Source organism: Mus musculus, chromosome 13, assembly GCF_000001635.26.
Source record: "Mus musculus strain C57BL/6J chromosome 13, GRCm38.p6 C57BL/6J".
Classification (NCBI taxonomy): Eukaryota; Metazoa; Chordata; class Mammalia; order Rodentia; family Muridae; genus Mus; species Mus musculus.
In genome coordinates this window covers 114,954,128-114,981,975 of record NC_000079.6, presented here as the reverse complement: position 1 = coordinate 114,981,975, position 27,848 = coordinate 114,954,128, and the positions used below count along the sequence as shown (strand labels likewise).

Below are 27,848 nucleotides of genomic sequence, written 5' to 3'. Positions count from 1 at the left end.
GGATCATTTGTCAATATTTCCAGATTTGAACTTAGCTTTTGATTCTGATTCCCAAATGCATCCCCCAAGGTAAAGTCCTGTGTATATTTATATGAATAAATTTGAAGTATTTTGATTCATGCTAAAATCAATAATGCTTATATGAATATTTTTATCTATACTAAAAACTAACACCTTTGGGTGTAGGAATATAGTTACATTATAGAAAACTGCTTAGTATGTGTGAGACACTGGGTAAAATACCACACACACACATACACACACACACACACACACACACACACACACACACAAATACATAGTATTAAAGCATTGTTGTCTAGTTTCCATAAATTTAAATTGTTACTGTTAATTCACTCTATTTGTTCCAATATCATTTGGACACATGCTAACCAAGATAGACTCATATAAGGATCATTTGTTACTATAACACATTTTGTTTTCAGGATATTATGAATATGAAATAATTGTAGAAATGCAAAATGTAAGAGTAATGCGGAGAGACATTAATTTTCACCCGAATTGTCTCTGGAAAGGAAACTATGCTAAAAGATACTGCCTGTATTCTCTCCTGCTGGCTTTCTGGCCTTGGCAGAGGGGCAAGAATACCCATAGCTCACGGCTGGTAATTCAAGGAGGTCCTTGTCCTAGTGTTGGGGCCTCTCTTGACTTGTATTTTGTGCTCGGTGGAATCAGGAGGTGAGTCCTAGTGGCTACAGGTTACAGCCTCGTTCTTGTCGAGGACTCCAGACTCCTGCTTCCGTGTGATGCTCTGCTGGTGCCCATGTGAGGGTTAGCATCCACCACTGCAGCTTCCAGAGCATGGTGCTGTCAGTGCTCCCCCCCCCCCGCACCCTCCCCCCACCCCAGCCCCTCCCCCCACCCTCCAAGTCTATTCCTGCAGGTCGAGTGTGCTTTGTCCCAAGATCGCCCTCTAGTGTTGATTTCAGATGTCAGTGAATTATGGAGTAGGCAGTCCCCAGGTGCTGTGACTCTTAAGAGTCTTAGCATAGTTCCTAATGGCATAGCTAGGGAAATTCTAAAAGGATGAATTTAAATATTTCGCCTGCATTTCTTTTCTGAATCTGTTTCTTTTTTCTTTTTTCTTTTTTTCCATTTTAGGAGATCCAAAAAGATAGCTGCGAATCCAATCAAAATATCACGTGTAGAGTTGGATATCCTTTCCTGAGGACAGGAGACGTGGTGAGGAGCAGTCGTTGCCAATGATGTGCTCAGAGTGAACCCTAAGGCAATGGTTCTCAACCTCCCTAATACTGTGATATTTTAATACAGTTCCTTATGTTGTGTCCCCCAATCACAGAAGTCTTCTTTGTTGCTACTTCATAACTGTAATTTTGCTACCGTTATGAATTTAATGTAGATATCTGATATGCAGGATATCATAGAATAGGCCTATGGAAAGGGTTATTTGACCCCCAGAGGAGTCTCAACCCAAGGGTTGAGAACTGCGCTCTAAGGGGTAATTTATGATGATAAGCACTGAATACAAAGTGCTTCCAGCCTATGTTTGCTACTTTTGCCTCTCTCTAAAAATCTGAAGATTGGAATTTAATCCCCAATATGATAGCATTAGGAAGTGGTGCCTTTGGGACTTGTAGCTTCATAAAGGGGGCTCAAGAGGGTTTCTTTTTCCCATCTATCATACAATGCACACTGTCTCCAGAGAGCAGGAGACCACAACACTCAGACTCCAGAGCTGTGAGGAGGAACCCTCCGCTGTTTCTGGATTCCATGAATTAACAGTCTAAGTTATTTTGTTACAGAACCTCAGGAAGACAAGACATAGTCAAAAGCTAAGTGACTTGTATGTCACATTCAAACAAAAAACAGTTTACATTCCTGCTGGTAGTAAATGACAGCTCTGATTTATTGTTGTTGTTGTTTGTTGTTGTTGTTATTGCTCTGGTGGATGCGTAGCAATATTTTACTGTAAGTTGAATTTGTATTTCCCCAACAGCAAGAAGTAATGATGTTTTGAGTAACTTTTCACACATGCACATATGCACACATGCACGCATGCACACATGTGTGAAACCACAGTCTTTGGAAAAATATATGCTACAATCCTTTTTTAAAAATTAATACAGGGTCTCACTTTGAGCCCAGGCTAGCCCTAAACTTAGGATATAGCCCATGATGTCAAGAACTCCCAGCAATCCCCCTGCCTCTGCCTCCTAAGTGCTAGGATTCCAGGTGTGAGCTAGGAATTCCAGGATTCCACATCCCATTCTCTACCTGCATTTAAGTTAGGCTGTCATTTGTACTATTATGTTGTAGGAGTCCTTCAAATAGCCTGTAAGACTTTTAGTTTCTTTCCAAGAATTTTATGATTTTTGCTCTTACACCTAGGTCTCTGATCTATGTGGAAAACTTCAAGCTTATGTGTACTGAACAGAGCCCAACTCCCACTTGCATCTGAATATTCAGTTGTTCTGCACTATTTGAGGAAGGCACTGGGATGAAATAGTTCCTTCTCTTCCAGCAGTTCCTTTTGCTTGGGATAAAAGTTTAAAACAAAACAACTCTTAGGTTATACAAAGGGTGAATGGGAAGAATTTGTAGGCAATTTCAACTTAGGCTTCACATTTAGAATATTCTTGGGTTCTAGATCTAGACTCTCAGTTTAAGTATTTCAGGATCCTTTGAATATACAGTCAGCAGCTCCCTTGGGCATGCTTCTCTGCCAGAATCTTCCTGTAGACACAGAGACCTGGAGAATACCAAGACTCAAGTGTCTAGGCTAACTGTGGAGGTTAAGGAGAGATAGGAAACTCTATCCAATAATGGGCGGCGACTCCTTTGGGGGTTGAATAGTCCTTTCATATGGGACATATATCAGATATCCTGCCTATCAGATACTTATGTTACAATTCAAAACAGTAGCAAAATTACAGTTATGAATAGCAATAAAAATAAATTTGGTTGGGGGTCACCAGAATATAAGGAAGTATATTAAAGGGTCACAGCATTAGGAAGGCTGAGAATCACTGCTGTACTAGACTAGAGATCAGTACTCCAATGCAAGGGGAAAAAATCTTTCTTAAAAGAACTTTATTCCATTTTTTCAGTCTAAACTAAGATTATGTATGGGAGAGAAGAAAACAAACGATGATTTCCATATGTGCTGTGTTACAGCCATGCTAATCTTGTGACCCTTAAGGTCCCTGCCAACCCATCCGTGAACAGCACCAATTGTTCACAAGCTGTAAATGTCACAACTTTTCTATTTGACATTTAACATAAAGATATTATTTTAGGTGGTTTCCATTAGTTATTTCTGGAAAGTTTTCCTGGCCCAAATTTTAAATATTTCGATTAGCACAAAGTGAAATTAGTTTTGAGGCTGAGAAATGCAATTTCATAAGCATTGTGATGAGATCATTGGACAAGAACCTGCAGATTATCTCTGATTTTTTTTAATTACACTTTAGAGTAATTGTTGGCATCCATATCCAGCCCGCACGTAGTCAGAGCTTCTCAAAAGAGAGCTGTCTGTGGGTGATGCTTGTACAGCAGCACTCCCTGTTGTTTCTAAATATTGCTTTACATATGCAGAGTCTTACAAACAAAACTCAATTTTTTTTTCAAAATAGCTGAGACATTTTGTATTTTCTTCTTACATTATCCTGTCGTGGTCCAAAAAAAAAAAATTATGCTACCAAGTTAACAAATCAAATACGTTTCTTTGTTTTATTATGGTAGACTTTCTGAATTAAAGAGACTCTAATTATTAACCTGCTGCAAGTATGTTCATTGCTCTTACCTGGAAAGTTGTGGACGTCAAATAAGTAGAATGGTTCTTCTTGATTTGTGGTTTGCATACATTCTTTCTGTTACTATGACTTAGATAAGGCATTTAAGTTCACTGCGGCGTGTGTCTTGGTTCACTTTCCTGGGAACAGGAAAGGCAGCTCTCTGGTACCTCTTGCACAAAGGCATTAATCCAACTGGTGTGTATGCTCAAGACCTGATATCTAACAAAAGGACTGACCCTCTCATTTTGTAACATTAGTAACTAAACTTGGCCATATAACCTTTGAATGAATAAAGCATTCATACCATAATAATATGCAAAGCATATTACATATTCACCTTTATAAATGCATATGCATTTCATATTTTATTTTATGTATTTATGATGAGGCTGTACTTTGTAAGCCAATGTTTCTTAAGTAATTTAATAATTTCTGTTTAAGTAGGATTTTATAGAAACTGTATTTTACTCAAAGTGGATGTATTCCTCATCTGTTACTTAAGATATCTATTTTCATTTCATAGGTTAACTTCAAAATAATATTCCAGTTTAATACATCACATCTCTCAGAAAATGCAATTATTCATTTAAGTGCAACAAGGTTGGTATATGTGTGTGAACATATATGTGTTTATGCATATCACATGCCTTTCATGTAAAATTTGGTTGTTTTGCTTCATAGAGTCACTGGCAGCTTCTTGAAGCTTGTATAAGATCAGCAGAAATTACCAGTCCACAAAAAATACCATGGGGGGGGGGGTAATTAGCAAAAGTAGAAGAATTCTTATTCAAAACAAATAAAATCGTTGGTAATATTAGCTGTAGACTATCTTGTAACTACACATCACTTATATCTGCCAACCTGTATTTATAGTTGACAGGATCTTCTAATTTTAAGCATTTCCTAGCCATCTTTCAAGGTCAACTGAATAATCACATGGTCTTCAAATTTCATGGTACCCTTTTATACTTCAATAAATTTTATCTGAGTCATTCACAGCTTTTCAACAGCATCCCAGAACACATGCAAGAAAACAGGCCCTAAATCAACACGAGCAAAGTCGAGATGGGGAGAAACTGAGGCAGCATGCACAGGGCCTGCATGGGTCTGCACAGGTCCTCAGTGGATTTACCTTGGCTTCTAGTTTAGTGTTTTTATGGGACTCTTGAGTGTGGGAATGAGTGGGTCTCTGGTTCTTGTGCCTTCTCTTGGGTTTCTCCTTCTGTTTGCTTGTCTTGTCCAAGCTCTAATGTGTTCATTTTTATTTTATTATACTTTGTTATTATCCTTTAGAAAACTCTTTTTCTAGTGACAGACAGATAGAGTAGATCCAGGCAGGATGGGGATAGGGAGGAACTGAGAGAAGCAGAGGGAGGAGAAACTACAGTCACAATCATGACATATTATGTGAGAAAAAAATATTACTTAAACTTATGCTTCTTTCACACAATGCATCTATTTTCAATAAAAGGGGAAAATAAATTTTAAAAAAGAAAATTAGGTGTTATATTGAACAAAAGTATTTACTTGTTTGTTAGCTAAGTTCAGTTCATCCTGGTTAAATAAAGACTACTACATATATTTTTTAAAGTAGCAACTGGAAGGGGATTTTAGCTTCCTGCTCGGGATAGATTTTCACCAGAACATATACTGTGAGGTCAAGTGGCGTGGCTATAGTACCCAGCATGCTTCCTGCATATAATCACTGCTATAGAGATGGAAAATAAGTTAACAAGTAAAAGATGAGTTAATGGATAAATTAATTGAATCAATTCAGTTTAGTTCAGCATCTATTTCTTTGTTATCTACTATAGAAAATTTAATAATAAAATATCCATTTTGTAGATGGAAAAACCAAGGCAGAGAAAACTTAAATAACTCAATGTAAAGTTCAAGAACAACTGCATTCCCCATTATCTGGCCATATAAATTTTATTTTTTCTCCATTCTTCATTAATATATGGGGCATATTTGTGTTTCGTGTATATGTGTGTATAGATATAAATAAATTTCAAATATCATGATAATTACACCCAAATCAAAGAATACTTTAAAATGTAAACAACATGCATATTGAGTACTCAATTGGGAAAGACTATTAAAGGCAACATAAGAAGATGTTAGATTCACAATTAGCTGTTTGAGCCTTGTTGAGTCTCTGTACAAGGGCTTCATATATGATATAGATAAACTAAGGTAATTTGTGTCCAAACCTTTATGCCACAGAATTCCAGCAGTTTTAGCATTTTAATGATTAAGCCTGCAAGCTCTTATTATTTCAGACAATTTAGATAAACGTAGTTTAAATGAGTGTGATTTTCCATTCTAAACCAACAGCTTGGGAACGTTAGCAATGCCCAGCTCCAGTCTCCCCTCTCCTCTCAGTAAAAACAAACCAAGAATTCTACGATTTTGTATTCTATTAAGTTGCCAAGATAATCTTTTCCAAGTGCATGGAGATGGTGGGTGAGTGAGCAAATGTAACGGTTGGTGTGATTGTGCTGTTTTCCAGTGACAGTGAAGAGCCCCTGGAATCTCTTTACGATAATGAAGTAAATATTTCCATCCCCGTAAAATATGAAGTCGGACTGCAGTTTTACAGGTAGGCTGAATCCACCTTTACTCATTGCCAGCTTTCTGATCACCAAATGGTTCCGCTAGCGTGGTCCAGGGCTGACAGCATCACCTCTCGAATGCTGAAAGGAGCAGATACTTGGATGCTGAAAGGAGCAGGCAATCCAGTGCCCCTTCAGACCTGCCAAGCATAGAATTCTTGTGTGGAGCCCAGCATCCATATCAAATATCTCCCATATAATCCACATGCACCCCAACATTTGAGTACCCGTGTGCACTAAATATTGAAATACAATGTACGAATGACAGGGCTTAGCTCCTATTTAGTAGGAGCTTAGCAAGCCAAATCCTTGACAAACTGCAGTGTTTTCTGACAGGTCAGCAGCATATTTCTGGTCACTGTTCTTCCTCATCGTGTGGGCTGGGGTCCACCTGCCCACTCTGTCACACACAGCTAAAGCTTTTCTCGCTGGTCAGCCGTTAGTTTCTACTATCCAAAAACCATTCTTTCCATTCAGACCTTATTTTCCATTCAAGTACCAGTCCTGTTTGTAAACTTCCACTCCACAAAGTCCCTTGCTCATGAATTCCTTTCCTGATGCAGAATTGCAAGCTTTTCTATGTAAATTTGTGCAATGCATATACACATATGTGAGTCAATGCCAAGGTCAGCCTAGTCTAACGTTGTCTTGTTCTGTTTCTTTTGGCATTTTTTCTTGGGCAATGACCGATCAGAAAGCAAGGGTCATAGGCTAGGTACTTAGACTCACTCATTTTGTCCTTGCCTTGGAAGTCTGCTGTCTGTTGTCTGACTTGCTGCATCCGCTTCTGTCAGCACAAAGATTTCCCCAACAGTTCTCCACTTAATTTAAATCAATTTTTGGCACGCATGTATAAATATCTTTTATTTGTCTTCTCTTGGCTGAAGTGCTGCTTTGAGAGACGGTCTTAATTCTACCAGGGTCATCCAAGGACTGTGACCTTTGTCTGGAGAGTGGGTTTTCCATCTAGCAGTCACAGTGCCTTAAAATTATGTAAATGTAAACGTTCTTTTAAAAACTGGTTTCATTTCAATTCACCAATACTAAATATATCAAATTTTGGTCTGATTTTTCTCTAAATTTAAATGCTGGAGGATTCATAGAAACTGTTCATTTGCTAGCAATGAAATTATATTTTAAAAGTTACATATAATTTAACATATTGGCATCAAGTAAGCAACAGTGACTATTGAATTAAGTGCTTCTTAGCATCCTCAAATATTTAACTGAGGTTTTTTTGGGGGGGCGGGGGTGTAAAAGAATCACTCTCTGTTTTGAAGTCTACAAATATTTTTATGGAATCCTATGAGGTAAGGAAAGAAAAGAATGAAGTCAAATAAATTAACTTTACTGTGTTTTATTTTTATTTTTCCAATTCCTTCTTCTAAGTTCTGCGAGTGAACACCACATTTCAGTTGCTGCCAATGAGACTGTTCCTGAGCTGATTAATTCCACCAAGGACATTGGGGATGAAATTAATGTCTTCTACACGGTAAGAAACCGCCTCTAAGTCAATGTTGTGAATAAGTTATTGGCATTAAGAAAACAAGAAAGTGTTTCAACATTTGCTATCCATATCCTAGCATATTTTTCTTTGTAATTTAACTGTTAGAATATTTTGTCAAATTGATAATCACTTCTAGACCTTCAGGCTAAGATTAAGTGCAAACTGGTAATTATACCTTAAGTCAATTTTAAAAGCCAAAGTCTCAATTTCCTTATAGTAAGGCATATTAACTTAGAATAACTTCCTAGGAAAAAATCACTCTGGTATCAAGTAGCTATTATAAACGCAAGGTTTATATAGTTTATATTAGTTTTAGTATAGCCAAGAAAATCATGTTTCACAGAATCTTGACAATTTCACAGATGAATTATTTCAAAATCCTTTGGGGACTCTTTTCCTTTATTCAGTGAATCACTGTCTCTTGTCTGTCTGTTGCTCTCATATGGACTATGTGGTAAATTACCAACGTTAGCACAGCAACTTCTGTAAGTGATATTTTCTACTACTTTTTGTTGTTGTTGTTCATTTTAAGTTCTTTATTGGAAACGTTACCTAAGCTTTAGAGAAGGCTGTCACGGAGCTTCAGTCTGGGTAACCCTTATAGACTTGGTATTATTCAAGAAGAAAAGAGCATCCAATTCCAGTGGAGGGTTTATGTATATATGCCATCAAGTGATACAACACCCTTATCAATGAAGGCAGCCTTAAAGTTTGGGAGCGTTGTCAGCAACGAAGAATGAAGTTCTCTTACAAAATGGGAATGAATGCACGCTCTTGAGACGAATCTGAGTTCTTTGCTAGAATTACTGTGACCAGCTAGCTCCATTCTGGAAATTGACATGAACACAATCTCCCTGCTCAGTTCTGGAATATGATTTTATAATTCAGACTCTTTGTACCGTAGCAAACAAAAAGAGTGAAAAGGGAAAAAACTTCAGTGTTGTAGTTCTTCAGATATTGAAACTCACAGGCTCCGGCTTTGAGATAGGAGCTCCCTCTTACAAATAACGTTCACATGAATAATAGCACAGTGTATCTCCTGTAGCTTTGCTGTACTAAATTAACTGGAGACCTGCCATCAATGGTTGGGCAAGACAGACCCCCACTGTTAAAATTAACTCTAGAATAAATTACCTGGCTAAAAATAAAAACAACATATTTAGGTGAGTCCTAGTGACTTACTATCAGTAATTTTCCCTAAGAAATTACTAATGATTAAAAATTTTAATAACACTCTTATAAAGCACTTAAATTTTTAACTCTTAACACTATGAAATTACTTAAATAAACTGTCATTCATTTGGTAAAGACAATGTTATATATTCAATGGGAAGACAATATATTATAATATCTTGGCTACATTCGCTAGTTATCAGTTTTCCAAGCTTATTCGGTTTTCTATTGTTTTCCCTTTGATGCTTGGGAATAAAACAGAGATGATAATCTAATTCCTAGAGTTAAAAGCTAAGGTAAAACTGCAAACCAGATTAGCACAGCAAGTTTCACCCGGGTGACAGGTGCTGAAAGATATTTGTTATCTAGCTGTTAGAGGTCGTATTCTCAACTAACCAGTATGTCACTGAGAAACAACGTAATAGATTTAATGAACATATGGAGTTTTGGTTTTGTATATATAATATATAAATGTTATGACATAATATGTGTAAATAACAAAGATAAGTTTATGCAGTAAAATGCAACTAAAGTGGGTGGGTTGTAGAAGGCTTCCGTTTTCTGCTTGCTCTCAACATTTTCCGGTGTTTTTAGAAAGATCTCTTCTTAGTAAGAAAACCATGATGAATCAGAATAAATGATCCCAACTGAATGTCAGAAGAAGAGAGCATGCAACTGAATGGCTGTGCCAGGCAAGCCCTGGGTAGATTACAACTCCCATGGTTGCGGACCATGTTCATATGTAAGAGGCCAGGCGCAGACAGGAATCTCCACAGTCCCATGGCTGAAGGATGATGTAACCTTCAGTAACTGTGGAGGACCATTGCAGATCTAAGCAACTCTCCCCAGAGGACGCTTTATAGTTAGGCAGGCCTGGAATCTGTTGGTGATGATTAAAGAGTTCCCATACAGCTAAGTAAACATCACTAAGGAGCCATTAATGTGTAGGAGCTGGAGATCATGCTTGTATGCTGGTATCCAGGGGGTACACTGCATCTGGTGGTCCCGATTCAGGGACATCGATTGCCGATTCAGAGTTAGCGGGTAAAACACGCATAGAAACTGAGGTGGAAGTCACTCAGCTCATCAGACCGGGGCATCAGTAACCAGGGTACAGTATCGCTAGCTTGTGATACAGTGACAAAAGGAAGACAGTGGATGCCTATCTTACCAACCAGTGATGGCAGGCAGGTCCCCCGTGTAGCTGAGGCTAGAGATAGATGACTCAGGGCGTCTGGCATTGCAGTTAACTAGGTTAAAACAACCAAAACATGTGCTAAGTTTTTCTTGTGTGGATCAAGTAAATGATCTCTACCTCCAGAAACTCTGGATAGAGGCTTAGGAGACCCTTGGTGGGCAAGAGCTCTCGCTGTGCAGTCACGCGGCCCTGAGTTCCAATCTCAAGCACTTACGTTAAAAAAAAAGAAAGGAAGGAAGGAAGAAAAGAAGGAAGGAAAGAAGGAAGGAAGGAAGGAAGGAAGGAAGGAAGGAAGGAAGAAAGAAAGGAAAATCTAGTGTGTGCCTGTTACCCTAGCATTGGGGAGCAGAAACATATGGATCCTGAGAGTGTGCTGGCTAGCCTGCCCAACCTAAATGATGAAAGTCTAGATCAGTGAAAGATGATGTCTAAAAGAAATGGCACAGAGTGATAGAGGAAGACATCTGACCTCTCCTGACCTACACATGCATACACAGGGACAAACAGACTTACATTTTTATATACATGCAACACACACACACAGAGAGAAGGTGTGGCAAGAGATTAACAATAGTGTTAATTTTCAATACTGATTTCCCACTGATGATTTCACTGGACTGCTTAACCCAGGTTGATAATACACTGGGAAGTGTATTATCCTAGTGGGTATTCAGTGTGCTTGTTTAACCTGCCCATAAGAGAACAACGTAATAACTGACCTTACATGCCTTGGGTTTTCCATACAAACAGCTTAACTAACATATAGCTATAATGCTAAGTTATATACTTTTCATGCTTCTGACACAGAGCAGTGCATGCTTTATGAAAATGCTATGATAATCATTTGCTAGAAAGAGCAAATAGGCTGAAACTACCTATAAAATGAATGTCCAGTGTCAATCCTGAAAGCACCATTCAGATAGTACATGGTAGTATTTGCCCACGCAAACATGCCTATGTACTTACGTATGCATGTGAACATACACATACAAACACACATATACCACATGCACAAAAACATGCAAACAAGAAAAGAAGCCAAGTCCTATGTAAAATGGAGAGGACGCCTTGGAAATAGCCGAAAATGATTATATGTGTATTTGTTTTCCTACAGATTAGAAAAAGAGGGCATTTCCCAATGCCAGAACTTCGGCTGGCAATTTCATTTCCCAATCTGACGTCAGATGGCTATCCTGTACTGTACCCAACTGGATGGTCATCTTCTGATGTAAGTTATGGATGGTTTTCAATTTTTGTCATTACAGTTTCTTTTCAAATTTTCTTTTCAAAACTCCTGTTAAAAATTACATTTCCATTTACTTATTTATTTTGTATGAGGAGGTTGGCTTGCATGGGCCACGGTACACAGAGGACGTCAGAGGGCAACTCGTAGTAGTCAGTTTTCTCCTTCCACCACGTGGGCCCTGCAGTTTGTTGACTCAGGGTATCAGGCTTGGCGGCAAGTGCCTTTCACCAGAGGCCCTGGGACAGAACTCAAGACACTGGGATAGCGGTGAACACTTTTTACCCGCCAAGCCCATCTCTGCAGCCCACTGCTACACTCTTCAGCTGATATGTAAGCCTTGGGTTATGTGTGACACTTGTTGTGAGTGTGGTTCTGTTAAAGAAAAACATGGAGAAGCAAGTAAAAATTAATAACTACTCCCATCAATGACAGAATGCATAAGCTCAATATCCAGTGCTCTGGTAACAACCTACAGAAAGCGAGGAGCTAAACCTGCTAGTTTGTTATTCAGTAATGCTGAGGGAGAGCAGTCCAGTGTCGAGGTGCTGATGCCGGAGATGCCCTCTGGGCCACGCTTGCCCTCCCAGCATCTAGTGTTTGCTGGTACCTCTGTGTATCCCTTGACTCCATCCCTCCTGTGATTCTGTGTTCATTTCTGCCCCGATGGTTTTGTGCACCCCTACTTGCATTTTCCTGAAATGTGAGATGTTCTTACCTGGAAAACTTCTATTTAATCACACCCACAAAGACTGAGCTTGCAGCTAAGATTGTAGTCACAGGCTCAGGATGCTCGAACTCAGGCAATGCCCTTTACGAGTCATGGTGCAGTCCAGTAGATATTAGGTAACTGATTGCTGATGGATACTTGATTGTTCATTGTTGTTTAATTTATTTGAGGGAGTCGACTCAATAAAGAAGCCTCATGGTTTTTGTCTAACCATACATGGCTCTACACAAAAGAGCAGATTGCTACTTACTTAACCCCAAATTGTCCCAGCATGGTGGCCCCATTGTATTTATAACACTGAATAGACCCTTTTCTGCTTATTACTATTATTATGTATTTATCATTGTTGTTGTTATTGTCATTCGCTGTTTAGTGTCTAGACCGCAGAAAGCCACTCAGTGATAAGTGAGTGAATGCCTGGGTTCAACATTTAACATTCTGCCTTCTTTTCACCCAGTTTTTCAACACTAAAGCATTCTCAGAATTAAAAATAAAAACATAACAACAGGATTATTTGCTGTGGAAATCATTTAATTATTTTGCTAAGGGCAAGGAAAAAAGAAACCTCTGGAATTTCCCTTGAGGTCAAGAAGACGGGCATCTCATCGAGCACCATCTGCTAATGCTTTCCTTTTCCTCAGCAGAATGTATGCATGTACATTACGTTATTGTCTCTGTATATTTATATCTATGAATTTGAATATCTATATAACGCATAGATAATACAGTATCTATAATTGAACATATACATTGTGGTAAATTTACCAGATTTTCTTTGAAAAACTATAAAATTGATAATTGTGAGCTCTGTTGCAGTTGCAAGGGCCATGAAGACAGTGATTATTACCTGAGGTAGGAATACATGGAAGATGCCTTACTGCCTCTCCTGTGCTGCATACTCACAAATAGACTGTATATGTATATGTATATGTATATATGTATATGTATATATGTGTATGTATATGTATATGCATATGTATATGTATATATGTGTATGTATATGTATTTGTATATGCATATGTATATATGTGTATGTATATGTATGTGTGTGTATATATATATATATATATATATTAATGGCGGTCATTCACAGATCCTTCATATTACTGCACCAACTTATCTTGTTCTCTTGCCTTGGGCAGTGTCTAATGAGGAAATCTTTCCTTTCTTAGAATGTAAACTGCAGACCTCGAAGCCTTGAGGACCCTTTGGGTATCAACTCTGGGAAGAAAATGACAATATCAAAGTCTGAGGTTCTCAAAAGAGGCACAATCCAGGTAAACTAAGTTCTGTTAATTTTTTCTTTACGCTTTCCAAGTGCAGCCTATCCCATGCCAACCTAGAAATATATATCTGAAGCATTTTAATATAGAGCCTGTGATCAGACCGCAAGCACTGTAACGTGTATCTCTAACCATCCAACAGGACTGCAGTACCTGCAAGATTGCTACCATCACGTGTCATCTCCTTCCCTCGGATGTGAGTCAAGTGAATGTCTCACTCATCTTGTGGAAACCAACTTTCATAAAAGTAAGTGCTAGTTCACTATGCAGTAGCTGGGTAAGTCACAGCATTGCCCTGGAAAGAACAGGAGGCTGGGAGTGTCCAAGAATGTGACACTGTGCGGGGCTCATCTTCCCCATCTGCCAATCATTAAGTTTCCTCCAAAGTTCCCCGTCAGATGCAAAGCTCTTGGGCTCTCTCATCGCTAACCTTTGCACTGTACTCCGTTATTGAGGTCTGTGCTTATCTTATTAGTAGTTTGGGACCGAGTTAGGATTCAGAGGATGATATAATGACGTTCCTTGGTGTGATTAACAAAGTAGAAAGCTTGAATAAGAAGAGTGGTGATTTGTGTTTGGACGGTCTATACAAGTATTTCTTTTATCCCTTACAAAGCCACATCCAGCCGAATGCAGGCCGTTTTAAAATAGTTTGTTATACTTTGTAACTTTTGTTCATTTCTTTTTTATTTTTACTTATTTATTTTGGTTTTTCGAGACAGGGTTTCTCTGTGTAGCCCTGGCTGTCCTGGAACTCACTCTGTAGACCAGGCTGGCCTCAAACTCAGAAACCTGCCTGCCTCCGCCTCCCAAGTGCTGGATTAATGGCATGCACCACCAATGCCCGGCTGTTCATTTCTTTAAAGAAATATTTAGTTGATCATATAGGCCTAAGAATTTTAGGTTTGTCCCTATTAAGATGACAATGTAAGTCATCAAGGTTTAATATTGTATCATGCACAATCCTTAATAAGTACCTATGCATAGTCCTCATTATTGGAATGTAGCTATCCCATACATACCTAGATGCAGGTAAGTCCGAAGTTCGCTTTTCTAGAGAAAAATCTGAATGGAAGTTATATTGAAGTTTTCGGTCTCATTCTATAAAGAGGATCTAAGGGACGGTTTGATGGGGGCAGCGGGAAGTGAAAGAGGTATCCGCAGTCACAAGTGTATTAATCTCACAGAACAATCTCAGTTTTCTTCTATTTTCTTTTTCAAACCTTACACACATGTACACAATAGATCTTGATGCTATCTACACCTCACTCCCCTTCCAGCCCCTACAAGAGCTACACCAGACATCCTGTCTTCATTTTATAACTTGTTATTTATTTGTATTTATTAATCCACCAAATACAATTGTGGCACGCCATATTCATGATGTAAGGTCATCTACTTAGTTGAGGGGAGGGGCGCGCGGGGGGCACCACTGGCCACATGCATAGCCATACTAAATAGACTTACCAGACTGTGTTTTATATCTCTTCATCTATAACAACAATCAAGAATAAGAGATAATGAATTTGAAAGGGAATGGGGGTTTATGGGAAGGGCTGGAAAGAGGGGAGCACAAGGGAATGATGGAACTATATTTTTATGTTAAAATATATTTTTTTAAAAAAGAAAGAAAGAAAAGCGACTTTCCCAACCCCTTAAGTTCCTTAGCTAGAGGTGAGACCTCGGGAGCCTCTCCCAGTCCGTACTGGAATTTCAGCTGGGTTGATCTTGCCCGACCTTACATGGGGGACTGCAGAAGGTGTGGTGACTGTGCCGCACAGACATGACTACCGTCATCTTGGTTAACGCGGAGCATTAATACGAACCCCACCTGCCTTTCAGGCACATTTTTCCAGCTTAAATCTTACCATACGGGGAGAACTTCAGAGTGAAAACTCATCGCTGACTTTAAGCAGCAGCAACCGGAAACGAGAGGTAAGTGCGGCTGCGCGTCTGGAAACGTTACGGCATTTAAATGCAGACTTGGCCAGGGTGTTTTATGATCGTATACAGGGGTGTAAGCAGCGATTGAACGGACGCTCATGTCAGACATGGATTTGATTTCCATCGGCTTCTAATGTGATTTTCAGGCTTGGTCTTATTCCTTAGAAGCTAGGAAAGCCGTCATGTTTACAACTCACCAGCCATGTTTGACTTTATCGTCTCCTCCTCAGAAGACATTGTAAAATCTATTTGCAGAAAATGCCTGTGTGTGTGTGTGTGTGTATTTAAATATATGTGTATATATTTAGAACTGTATATGTATGTATGTTCTCACACACACACACACACAATTTGTTTTAAAACTCCTTCACTTAGTCATTGGAAAATCCAAAACAAAGATGAAGTCATTCAAGCTGAGTCCTTGGTAAAAGTACACGTATTTTATCCTTGACTTTTTAGAAAATTAAGCCGAAGGACTTATTTTAGACAAAAGCATGATTTTCTCATCCTGTCCTGGGAACATTTAGAAATCCCATCTGAGTGAGCCGTACCATTTAAGTTGTAAAACTCTGTTTCGAACTGCTCTACATTTTCGTCATAATAAATTTGATATTATGGGACATTGTGAGTAAATGAAAGGCATTCTCAAACGTAAACCAAATGTTTTCTCTGTATACAGTAATGAGATTAATTACACTGTTTGGTAGAAAAATAAAGCCCACCCGGACTCGGTGTTCCAGGAGTTCTGATGGGTGTTTATCAGCGTTAACAACCGTGTTTAATAATTTTCAGCTGGCTATTCAGATATCCAAAGACGGGCTCCCAGGCCGAGTGCCGCTGTGGGTTATCCTCCTGAGCGCCTTTGCGGGACTCCTGCTGTTAATGCTGCTTATATTAGCTCTGTGGAAGGTAAGCGCCATGGATACTGCCCATGCTTACTCCAACCACCAAGAGACAATGAGCAAAATAAGTTAGGAGTTATTGATGCTCTCGTACATAATAAAGTGCAAGCTTTCATGTGAGAAGAGAGATTTTTTTAAATGACTTTCATACATTGAGTCTCATTTTTACAGAGTCTCATTTTCACAAAGGAAAAACCATGTGCCTCGATTGGGGATACATATATCCAAAATCCCTGGGCATCCTTTTTACAGGGGAAGATTACTAAGGACCATTTAACTTAACATTTACCTAAAATTGTAATAAGTCTATCTCTTACTTTTTAAAGAAAGGAAAACAAAAACCTAGTTTTATGGCAAAAGTAGTCTGAAGTCCTATATCAATGAAGGACATACGAGGAATAGACTCATAATTGAGATGAACCTTGTTTTAGCCACTCTGTGTGTCTTAAAGATAAAATGCTTCTTTGGTGTATAAACAGAAAAGACAACATATTTTCTTTTGTGTGGCTGTATAAGGAACATGCAATACAATAGTAAAATAGTATAATGAAGAGCATAAGGTTCAGAGACCCCCTATACCAAAATCCTTTGGGAACACCAAGGTGGTAATTTGTTTTCTTTCAAGTTAATTTAGATATTTACTGAGATGGTCTAGGGTGAGAAATGTAAGAACATATTATTTTCAAACAAGCCATGATGATAGCTTTTATGATGAATTTATCAGAAAACAAAATAACAGAGAAAAGTTGAATTCAATATTTTTTCAATTAAATATGGAATTATAATTCTTTCTTGCATTAACATTTTACCTACTGCCTCTTTAAATAAAGCATGCAAAAATTAAAAACTGTAACTACATACTCATTTTTCTATTGTATGAACAGTAGAATTATTTTTATCTAGCGAAATTTTTTTTCTTGCTGAGCTACAACTATTATCACCCTTCCTGAGTTTTCTGTGATGACAAACTTCCTCTTTGGGAGATTTCCTCCAGGGAGAATATGCCCAAGCAGCTTTGGATTCCATAAACAGACTCTATGATCCTTCCCTATCAAAGCTCCAAGACACAGTTCACACTCAGCAGCATCCTCTGAAGTTCCTAGGGGCCAATGTTCTCTGCAGTACCTGGCTTGGCCACACTGTGGTACCCAAGGCCTGGTTTCTACATTGTGCTTGGCACAGACTGGTTTCCTGGCTTAGAAGCACCTCTGATTCACCCTGTGCCTGAGGATGCCTCCTAGTTAGTGTGATGATGTCCTTCTAATTAGTGTGAGCGCTGACTGAGCTCATATGGCATGACGTTAGGGCTCAAGGACAGTCAGGCTGATATTAGGATGAGTTCCACTGACTTCATACCTCTATTTAAACCAAACAAACAAAAGGGAATTTTCACCCACCTGTTTCTAATTCCTTAGTTTGAAAAAGCCCAGATAGAAAAATAAAAACATTTCCAGAAAGTGTTGTGTTGATACCTACTTACAGCTTCTACGATTGTCTTTGCCACCCACAAACGGTCAGCTAACAAACTCTGGGCTGTCTTGCCATGTATGTTTAGTTAGTTCAAACGCCTTCCGGAAAGGCTGCACAATCGCAACTCTGACTCTATGACAGACAGAAGGAGCTAGCTCTTAGTAAGTGCTTACCATGTCCCAGGAACTCTGTTAAGCACCCTGCTTCCAAGCATCCTTGCTATTATGACCCTTAGTGTAGAAGTTGGGTCTGCTTCTTCCTCCCAGAAATAAGACCCACTCTCAAAATATATTTATAATATCTGACTAGATCATAACTTAACCCATTTATTTTAACTTAGACTTTGCCCCATGGCTGATTTCCTGTGCTCAGATACCATGCATCCAGCTCTTCACATCTTCCCAGGGCAAATCTGCCTAACATTAAATCCCAGAATTCTTTCTGCCTCCCGGATGTCCCACCTTCTAGTCTACCCTTTCCAATAGGCCATAGGGTTTTCTTTTAATTGACAGGTGCCACATCCATACAGACACAAGATATTCGCTGAACACCTCAGTCTCTAAACGAGGAATGAAGTTACAGACAAGGTTTGCATGTTTTTCAGGGCCGCAAAGACAGTAATATTCTGAATAAGAGTTTGAGTAGATATTAACTGATTCCATTCTGTGGTCCTTACAACTTTTATAGCAATACATTGTAACTGCATTTTACACCTGTAAATGTTAAAACAAAGGTAAGGAGACTTAGTGAACCATGCCCACCCCACCCCACCCCAACCCCAAGATTATCAAGGAGCGAACAACTAGATACAACTAGCATTGTTTCTAAAACCTCTGCATTTTTTAAAAATAAATTCTTTGGCTGAACAGTACAGGGTATAGGATCATGATTCCTTTGAAACATGTAAAATACTTGACTTAGAAAAAAAATTCAGAGAACATATAAAACAAAATACTACAGTTGGAAGAAAAACCATGAGAAGCAAGGACATGCCTTTTATTATTTGATTCACACGATGTCCAAGTCCCATTGCTGATGAGTCTTCATCTTACAGCTTTGTCGCCCACCCAGCATAACTTATTGATGGGAATATGGTAGTTCCCCATAGTTGGTTTCTCTCTGGAAAACTCCAGGATCCATCAACTGCTCATCAAAATATAATGCAGTATATATAATAAGATACTCTGGGAAATTTTTAAAAATTCACTTGCCTAACTTTTATCATAACACAGTGTTATGAGAATCTTATTTTATTAGTCATTATTGTTAATTTCTTACTAATTTATATCACTTTCATCATCAAAATGTACAAATAGGATAAAACAAAACTTCGTGTCTGTCACTCATTACTGCCATGTTTCAGGCACCCAGACCTGTGGATAAGGAGGACTGGTGTAGCATTACGTTTTAATCTTTTATTAATCGGTATTCATTTGTTTATTCAACACTTATTCCACATTATGCATTGACCACCTACTTCTTGCCACAGGGTATTGAACTAGGTTAATTCTATAAAGGAGAATTTATAATTCAGAAATCAAAACAGGAAAGCAACACCCTATAGAAGGTCTAGGGGGGTCACAAACTTACTTTTCGTTTTTCAATTCTTGGCTAAGATCGTCTTTGTTTAAGTTTGCTTCCCTTAGTAAAATTAATGTTTGGAGAATTTGAGTGGAAAAGTTACGATCAAGGTAGTTTCATCTGGAAGATAGACTTTTAGAAACATTTTTTAAAAAGAAGACAGCTGGCTGGGAAGGGGCGGGTTTTGAGAGGAAGGCGAGCCAATTGACAAACGGCTGGGGAGAACCGGAAGAAGGTGGATCTTAAATACTTGGCTCCCCTCTGGAGAAGCCTCTGATTTACTCTCACCTCAGGGCAGGTGCGGAGCTTCTGTGGTTGCCACCCAGGAAATGACTGGTGTTCAGGAAAACACAAAGTCACAGCAGCTTTCACCATCACTTGTTCATACCACCCCTTACCTCGTCTTCTAGCAACTACGTCCTGGCGGACCACAGCCCTGGCTAACGTCCTAACATGGAAATGCATATTTTTCATCATTTGCTCCTTTAAGCCCTCTAGTGCTCAGTCATTAAGTGTGTAGTCCCCGACTATGAAGATCACTCGGTTAGTAAGGTGCTCAGCTACAAGTCAAGTAACACCCCACGAGCCCGCCCGCCCAAGACACACAAAACCCAGTTCGGCTTGTGAACTGGTGAAAGATAGCTTAGCATCTGCATTCTACATGCCTGGTTCAGTTTCCAGTACCCATACTTCTGGCCTCTGAGTGCACTAGCTCTCACGTGTGTGGTCCCACACACAGACACACACAGAGACATACCTTTATACACGAAGAAATTGAATCTTTTTTAAAGGTTATGCATATTGGCATGTGGCTGTTATGTGTTTATAGTCCCAGCACTGAAAGTGGAGACAGAAGGTCCCCACCCACACCTACACCCACTCTGTCTCCCCACTCCCACCCCCAGGCTCTCTGGCTTTTTCTGGCTAGTCTAATAGGCCAATGGAAAAAAATGCCATCTGCAAAAGCAAAAGGAACTATGCCCAAGTGTGACTTCTGGCCTCTGCCTGCAAGCAGATTTCACCACCCCTCCTCAAACATCCACAGGAGCATGCGAATTCACATCAGTACAGACCTGTAGATCCATGTGATAAGGATATAATTCATTTGCAAATAATTAACTCACTCAAATTTTTTAAAAAGTTAGGGCGCACAATTTTTAAAAGCTGCTCCCCTGGGACTTGGTTTTTAATTTAAACATTGGGTTTTAAAGAAGATTAAATTATTTAAATGGGATTTAACTTATTCAATAAATTAAAAAGTAAGATTAGATAACTTCCAAATGCTTATCTCGTGTCAATTGTCTTTGTTTTCTCTATAATTGAAATAAATATAAGACTGAGAAGTTTTTTGCTGATGGTTCAATAACAGAGAACAATAAAATGTGACTTACGTTAACCACTACATGATTTTCCCCCTTATAGTCAATAGTTCTATTTTCTTTTTTATTTTGTTTTGTTTTTGTTTTTTTATTAGATATTTTCTTTATTTACATTTCAAATGTTATCCCCCTTTCCTGGTTTCCCCTCCAAAAACCCCCAATCTCCTCCCCCCTCCCAACCCACCCACACCCGCTTCCTGGCCCTGGCATTCCCCTACACTGGGACATAGAACCTTCACAGGACCAAGGGCCTCTCCTTCCATTGATGGTCGACTAGGCCATCCTCTGCTACATATGCAGCAGGAGCCATGAGTCCTACCCTGTATACTCTTTGGTTGGTGGTTTAGTCCCTGGAAGCTGTGGGGGTACTGGCTAGTTCATATTGTTGTTCCTCCTATGGGGCTGCAAATCCCTTCTTCAGCTCCTTGGGTCCTTTCTCTAGCTCCTACATTGGGGACCCTGTGCTCAGTCCAATGGTTGGATGTGAGCATCCATCTCTGTATTTGTCAGGCACTGGCAGAGCCTAATGATTCTATTTTCATAAGTAAACGACATGGGGTCTTTTGAGAAACTTCTGGCAACCTTGTGTGCAGCACTCTGACCTGCTTAGATTAATTCAGGAAATTCAGACATCTCCCTGATACCTGTCTGTGGCCATCTAGCAAGCTAGCTGTGAACTCTAAGAATCTTAATTTGTGACCATTGTTTATTGGATGGAAAATTTTCTGTCTATTAAGAAATTTGATGATGAGAAAATGTGCCTCAGAAGCCTGCTTATGCCACACATGCAGGGTTTTTATTGGAAGAGATGCTTAACTGAGTGTAGTGATATAGCCAAAGATGAAGTAAATGGTTTGATGAATGTCATCTATATTACATACAGTAGTAATCGGTCAGTTAAAATATACATCAGTTCTCTGAATTAAATATATGCCCAGATTTCCTAATTCATGATTAAATTAGATTATATCCAAATAGATTAGCATCTATTGCCTAAATCAAAGTAATTAATTGTGTTATGATTTGTATTTTCTCAACAGATTGGATTCTTCAAAAGGCCACTAAAGAAGAAAATGGAGAAATGAAATATTTAAGGAAAAAAACCAATAACAACTATTCAACAATCTATCCTCAGGTTTGCCTCAATCATGTGAGAAGAAATTCAGAAATATAGCCAAAGATGTGGTCACATAGCTCCATGTACTCCATCATCCATCTAGGATTGCTTACTTGGAAAGAGACAGATCAAGTGTGACCCAGAAAGGCTACCCAAAGATACAGTGTAGAAAGCAATGGGAAATATTTTTAATAATTACTCATTTTTGCTGAGTAAGTGAAATGACAAAGAGTTTTAAAGAAGAATCGTCCGTATAAGTACCTTTATGTGTTTACGTGCCACACAGAGTATCTTAAGGGATGCACAAAAAGAGCTTCGTGTTCCGTGAAGCAGTTACTCTCAGCACAGCATAAATAAAGAATCTCTCCTTGGTCACATCTTCCGAGTGACACTCAGCATTTGTAAATGACAACACGGGAATGGGGTGAAAGGTTCTCCCAGTTCAAATGAGAAAAACTTTCCTTAGCCAAGCTCATATACAATATGGACTGAAAATAGAATTAGATCACGGGTGACACTCGGTGACCTTGTGGATCCCATAAGGTGGAAAGAGTATTTTCCAGTGTGATTGGAAAATAGTGCAGTTGAGCTTAAATTCTATGTAGAATAGGCAGTCAAGATGGAGTCCTTATTTAAACATGAGCGCACTGAATCTATTAATTTAAACTTTTACAGAAAGTAAAACTGCTTAATTTATATTGAGCTCTAGAACAAAAAACTCTTATAATATATATAATATGTATGTATACGTATATATATATTATATATAAAGTTGAAGCAGCCTGTGTAGCATAACAATGATAAGTAGTGAAAAGCCACACCATGTGTGTGATGCCCAGAGGGTTTCTTAATGAAACATGAGCATACATAGATGACCCAATAAAACTGATGTCACCTTTCCTGAGTAGTTATTTAATGCTAGGGCTTCTGGGATGTTTCATTAAGTAGGGGGCTTCTCAACTCTGGTATAAGGATCATGTAAAACCACAAAATATGACTGTTTATTTTAATTTTTTTCAATTTTCTAAACACATTTTATGTTGTTATTGAAAAAAGCAGTCTCCCCGGCTAATGTTATATTGTACCAAGAAATCACTGCTTTCGAACATGGTGTATCAGTATTTAAATAGAAAACCAGGTAATTTAAAGAATTTATATCTTGAAAACATATACTAACAGAGACATACAACTCATTTGTTTGCACTTCTGTTTTCCTGAAATAATCCCTGAGGCCCGTGGACTCTGCTGTAACATAAGCTTGCAGATTGCTCCATTTCAATTACAATGAATGAATGTACGGTATCATCGTGTGTGAACTACTGCTGTAAAATGTGCTGATCCTCCTGCCCCAAACCCACCTCTCCACTTGATTGCCCACTGTAAGACCTGTCAGTATCCAGAAAGAGCTGGGCTCTGCTTTCCTCAAAACTCAGCAAGCCAACAGAGAAATTAGATGCTATCGGTTTGATATTTTTAAAAAAAAATATTTCTGAGAATTATCTTAGGGCTCAGATTCAGCCTCTTGGCTTTCCACCCTTACATGTCAGATCCTAAGGGCTAAAGGATGGATGATGCTACAGTCATCCCTGGCTGGAAGAGAGGTGGACTGGAAGCTAGAAGAAAGATGCGCTCCATTTTCACTCTCTCGCCAGCTTTGGAAGTCATACTTTGCTCCTGTTCTTTGCCCAACAGAACTCGGGTGATTCTTGCTCAGTTACCATGCTGCCCAACTCCAGTACATACCTGCCCAGCAGCCCCACTCCTAGCTCCATGCCTTTAGGAGTGAAATTCATTGGATACATGTAGATTCATCTTTGATGTAAGGGGCTTAAAGGCATTGAACTTTGCACATGGAGCTATAAAGTGGGCGTATTTAAGCTAAATATGTTGTTGAGCAGTGCGGAAGCAGAAATCAAGACAGTTTGAACTTTTAAGAAAGGAGAGGAAGAGCCGTTTGGCCAGATAAAAAGATGTTAAAAGCCACTTGCCTGCCGGGTTTTAGCATAAATTATTCCTGGTTAGTAGGAAATAAGGAACCAGACATCTCATTTCTCTGCAGACATAATTGAGTCTGTGTGTATGTGTATGTAGTTGTATGTACACACATAAGCATACCATTTAAATCCAGAGCAATTGAAGAATACCAAAAGGTAGAATTTATAAAACATAAAGAAAGAAATCACACCAAAGCTACCCCAATGATGAACATTTATTTCCTTTGCTTTTCATACAATATTCACTCCTATTAATATTTAAGTTTAGTTGTTCTTCCATAAACTAAAAACCTAAATGCAGAGGCTTTGATCTTAAAAATGTTAACAGATGTCCCAGATTAACTTTATGGGAATATTCTAGAACGTATAAATAATTAAAAATATATTAAATGCTATAATGTTATTTTAAGGCAATAAGAAAATTGAATGATACTTTAGACTATTTACAAACTCATCGATTAAACTAAATCACCAAATATTTTGAAACTTTTTTAAAGCACTGTTGCTTCCACTATCAACTGAACTTTGCATGTCTTCTCTTTCCTGAGGAAACACACAATGGAACACAAATAAATTACTCAACAACTTGTTCTTCAAGAGGAAAAGGTACCCCGATATATAACTTTTGTGGCTTTTTTATTCTCCTCAAAGCCACTTTCAGGCAGCTAGTAAGACCCTATTCAGCTTACAGAATTCCTAGAAACGTGCATCAGGCCTTACTAACTAGTTTGAGAGACTGTAGCAGACCCCTGACATAAGCTACATATTAGAATAATTGATGGGTAGAGATGCAGACCAGTGTTTAGAGTCTGTTAACACGCGTGAGCACACGCTACAATCAAACTTCAACTTGTACTGAATATAATGGCTAAGTCAGCCCCAGAAGTTAGATTGCTGAAGATTAGTCACATGTTAGCTTTAATATCTAAAATTAATCATTCTTTAATATGAATAAAGTAATATGAACTTGAAGGAGGAAGGGAATAAAAGCAAGAAAATACAGAGGGGTTGCATTCCTTGAGAGCCAGAGCTACTCAGAGACACAACACACACACACACACACACACACACACACACACACACACACACACACACTGTTCCACTTCCTTACCCAACTCATAGGCCTGAAAGTGGCCTGAGGGAAAATCTTCCTTGACAAATATTTCTAACATCTGTGGTCCAATTTAAACATCAACAATGAAATTAGTTAAATTAGTTTTCTTTTTTGTTTTTCTGGTTTCTTTTTTTTTTAACTTAATAACCTTTATTGCCCCCAGGACAAAACAGTTGACTTATTTCCCAGGATGCAGGGCCAAACAAATGACGTTCCACTGCAGGCCAGCTCACAAGTGCCCTTCTACACTTGTAGGACTGGAACATGCCCTAGCCAGGCAAAATTACTCTGACTGAGCAACAATCAGGTCTCTTTTCTTATGATGGCAAAATAATGATCTATACACTGTGGAAGAAAATTGGGGAAGACAAGGAAATGAACCCAAATACCAGAAGGACAGGCTAGGCTCCCAGGCACTAGGATCATGGGCAATGTAGACCCTAAATATTTTCTTTGTCATAAAGATACTTGAAAAAAACTTGTAGAAAGAGATTTTTATGAATTTGATGCTTAGGCAGCCAGAATAATTTTATCTATAAATAGATATATATGATATGCATATATTTTTATAGGAAATCATTTGCTTTTTCTTTAATAAACCAAGGTACAGGCTCAATTTTAGGAAAGCAAGTTTGTACCAAAAGGAAAAAAAAAAAACATGATCTGTGATGGAGTAGGACTGCATTGCAGTAGAGGCTGTGTGGAAAGCCAGGAGTCAACTCATAGTAGGTCCACAGTTAACACACTGAATGGCAGCCATTGGTTGCCAAGGACTGTGTTTTTCCATAGCAACTTCTCTACCGAACATACCACCAGTTTCACATGAAATTCCTATCCTGTTCTGCCACAGTGATGAGCAAACTGAAGAAGACCCAGGCCCAGACCTGTCTCATGTCCCAGGCTCAGACCTGTCTCATGTACCAGGGACATGTTCCCATCCCAATAAAGTGGCTTCTGGAAAATTAGATGTTTAAAATAGCATTTTAGGCACTTCTCATTCATTGCCCAGACCTCCCAAGCACTCTTCCCCCATTGCTCTTCTCAAATAAAGGTTTCAGGAAGACTGCATTGGTACCCTGTCACTAAGACAAGTACTCCTTTTGCTGCAAATGCCAACTTCACTGAACAGATCATTCATTCAGGTTTTCCAACCCAGTTTCCTATAATGACACTCCAAAGGGTTGGTGTGTAGTATATTGTACTTCTGAGATGCAGCATCCTTCCTGAAGACGTTTACAACCACTTGGGTGACTGTTCTCTGTAGTTCTGTGGAAGAAATGGGAGGGAGTTAGACCTTCGGCTACTGCTCTTAAGTATTCTACATTCTCTATCCTCAGCCAAAGGCCAGTTCTAAAACCTGAAGGAAGGGCATTTTGCTCAAGCTGATGCTGCTTTAAAATTGTGACCTACAAATTAATTGCATATAAAAGACTTTAAATGTAGACACAACTTCAAAATGAGTACCCTGGGCTCCAACTTCCAATTGGACAGTGGCCCCCACAGCTCCATCTACTCAGAATCCAGAAACCACCACTACCCATTCATTCTGTACTGAAAGGAAAGTCAGAGCCCATTGCAAAAGGCCACATGCAAGGCTGGGTGTAGCCCAGTGGCTGAGTGCAGAGCGAACTCATGCAAGGCCCTAGGTTTCAGCTCAAGCACCGCATAAGGCGAAAGAGCCTGATCATGCCACCATTTCTCAAATGGAAGTACTCTGATACAACACTATTTTTAAAAAAAATACACAAATTTCCTTTGAAATCTTAGGAGAAAAAGCAATGGCATTAAACTACAGCATTGTGTCTTGTTTGCTAACGGGCGTCTTTCATCTTCGTATTAAAACTGCACTTGAATGTAGAAGTTCAGAGTAAGAGATTTAACCACAAACCTTGAGGAAGATACAGAGTAGCTTGGTGAGTCAGGCATGTCCCAACCCTGGAGCCCTAACTCATCTGACCTAGGGAATACAGGACCCCTAACCTATGGAAATAGATCATCTAACATGACCAAGGGTATGAGCTCAAGTTCAGAGCCTCCACTGGCCTGCCACAGCCAAGGCTCAGTTCCCCCACCTCAGCCACACTTAAGGAGCATTTCTTGGTGAATTTTTTACTGCACCAAAGATGTGCAAGGCTGAGGCTCACTTATCACTGTTGGTTTTGAGAACAGCTCTGTTTGTTTACATTGTTGCTTGCATACTGCAAACTCCACCCCCACCCCATGAGACAAGACTTCCTTTTTTTCCCTCTGTGCATGGCCTGCAGGATTGGGGTGGTAGAAGATGACAGGGACCAGAGTCTGTTTGCAGCCCTCCTCCCTTCTTCCACCAGGAGATGCTTTGATCTGGGGCTTCCTCAGCAGGGTTGTCCCATGCCACATGCCTCTTGTGGCTGATTAGGCTAGTGTCCCCTTATAGTTTGTGACCAAAGACTCAGAAATCCCTCACTTATCCCAGGAAGGGAATCATGACTATAAAGCAGGGGCCAAGGACACTCAGCACTGTGACTACATTTGGCGTTTGTGTTTTAAGGTCCAGGTCTAAAGAAAGGAGTGTGGGGTTTAGAGGCTCTTATACCACCGTTGGAGGCTGGATATCTGATCTTTCATGTGTTTGACCTATGCATATAAACTAAGAACAAAAATCTTAAAAAAAAAAAAATTCCGAAGGCATCAGAGTGAAAACCCACTGTGTTCATGAGTAATCCCTGGAGATACTGTCTATCCCCACCTCTGTATTCTAAGAGGCAGAGAGAGATGGAGTTGAGAGAGCAGAGGAGAGGGGACAGGAGTATTGTTCTTCTCTTCCTCCTTAGAGCAACCAC

The 27,848-nt window shown here is 39.2% G+C and overlaps 1 protein-coding gene across 1 annotated transcript in view; it reads left to right on the top strand.

The window, feature by feature from the left end:
• Itga1 (integrin alpha 1) overlaps nucleotides 1-23,897 on the top strand; it is a 143,886-nt gene extending 119,989 nt beyond the window's left edge. Inside the window, exons 20-29 of the mRNA NM_001033228.3 lie at nucleotides 1,123-1,203; nucleotides 4,300-4,376; nucleotides 6,289-6,378; nucleotides 7,781-7,883; nucleotides 11,384-11,497; nucleotides 13,415-13,519; nucleotides 13,668-13,772; nucleotides 15,368-15,460; nucleotides 16,262-16,378; nucleotides 21,842-23,897. Coding sequence (NP_001028400.2) covers nucleotides 1,123-1,203; nucleotides 4,300-4,376; nucleotides 6,289-6,378; nucleotides 7,781-7,883; nucleotides 11,384-11,497; nucleotides 13,415-13,519; nucleotides 13,668-13,772; nucleotides 15,368-15,460; nucleotides 16,262-16,378; nucleotides 21,842-21,886 — 930 coding nt within the window. The 3' untranslated portion in view covers nucleotides 21,887-23,897. The remainder of the gene's footprint in view (nucleotides 1-1,122; nucleotides 1,204-4,299; nucleotides 4,377-6,288; nucleotides 6,379-7,780; nucleotides 7,884-11,383; nucleotides 11,498-13,414; nucleotides 13,520-13,667; nucleotides 13,773-15,367; nucleotides 15,461-16,261; nucleotides 16,379-21,841) is intronic.
• The last annotated feature ends 3,951 nt before the right edge of the window (nucleotides 23,898-27,848 follow it).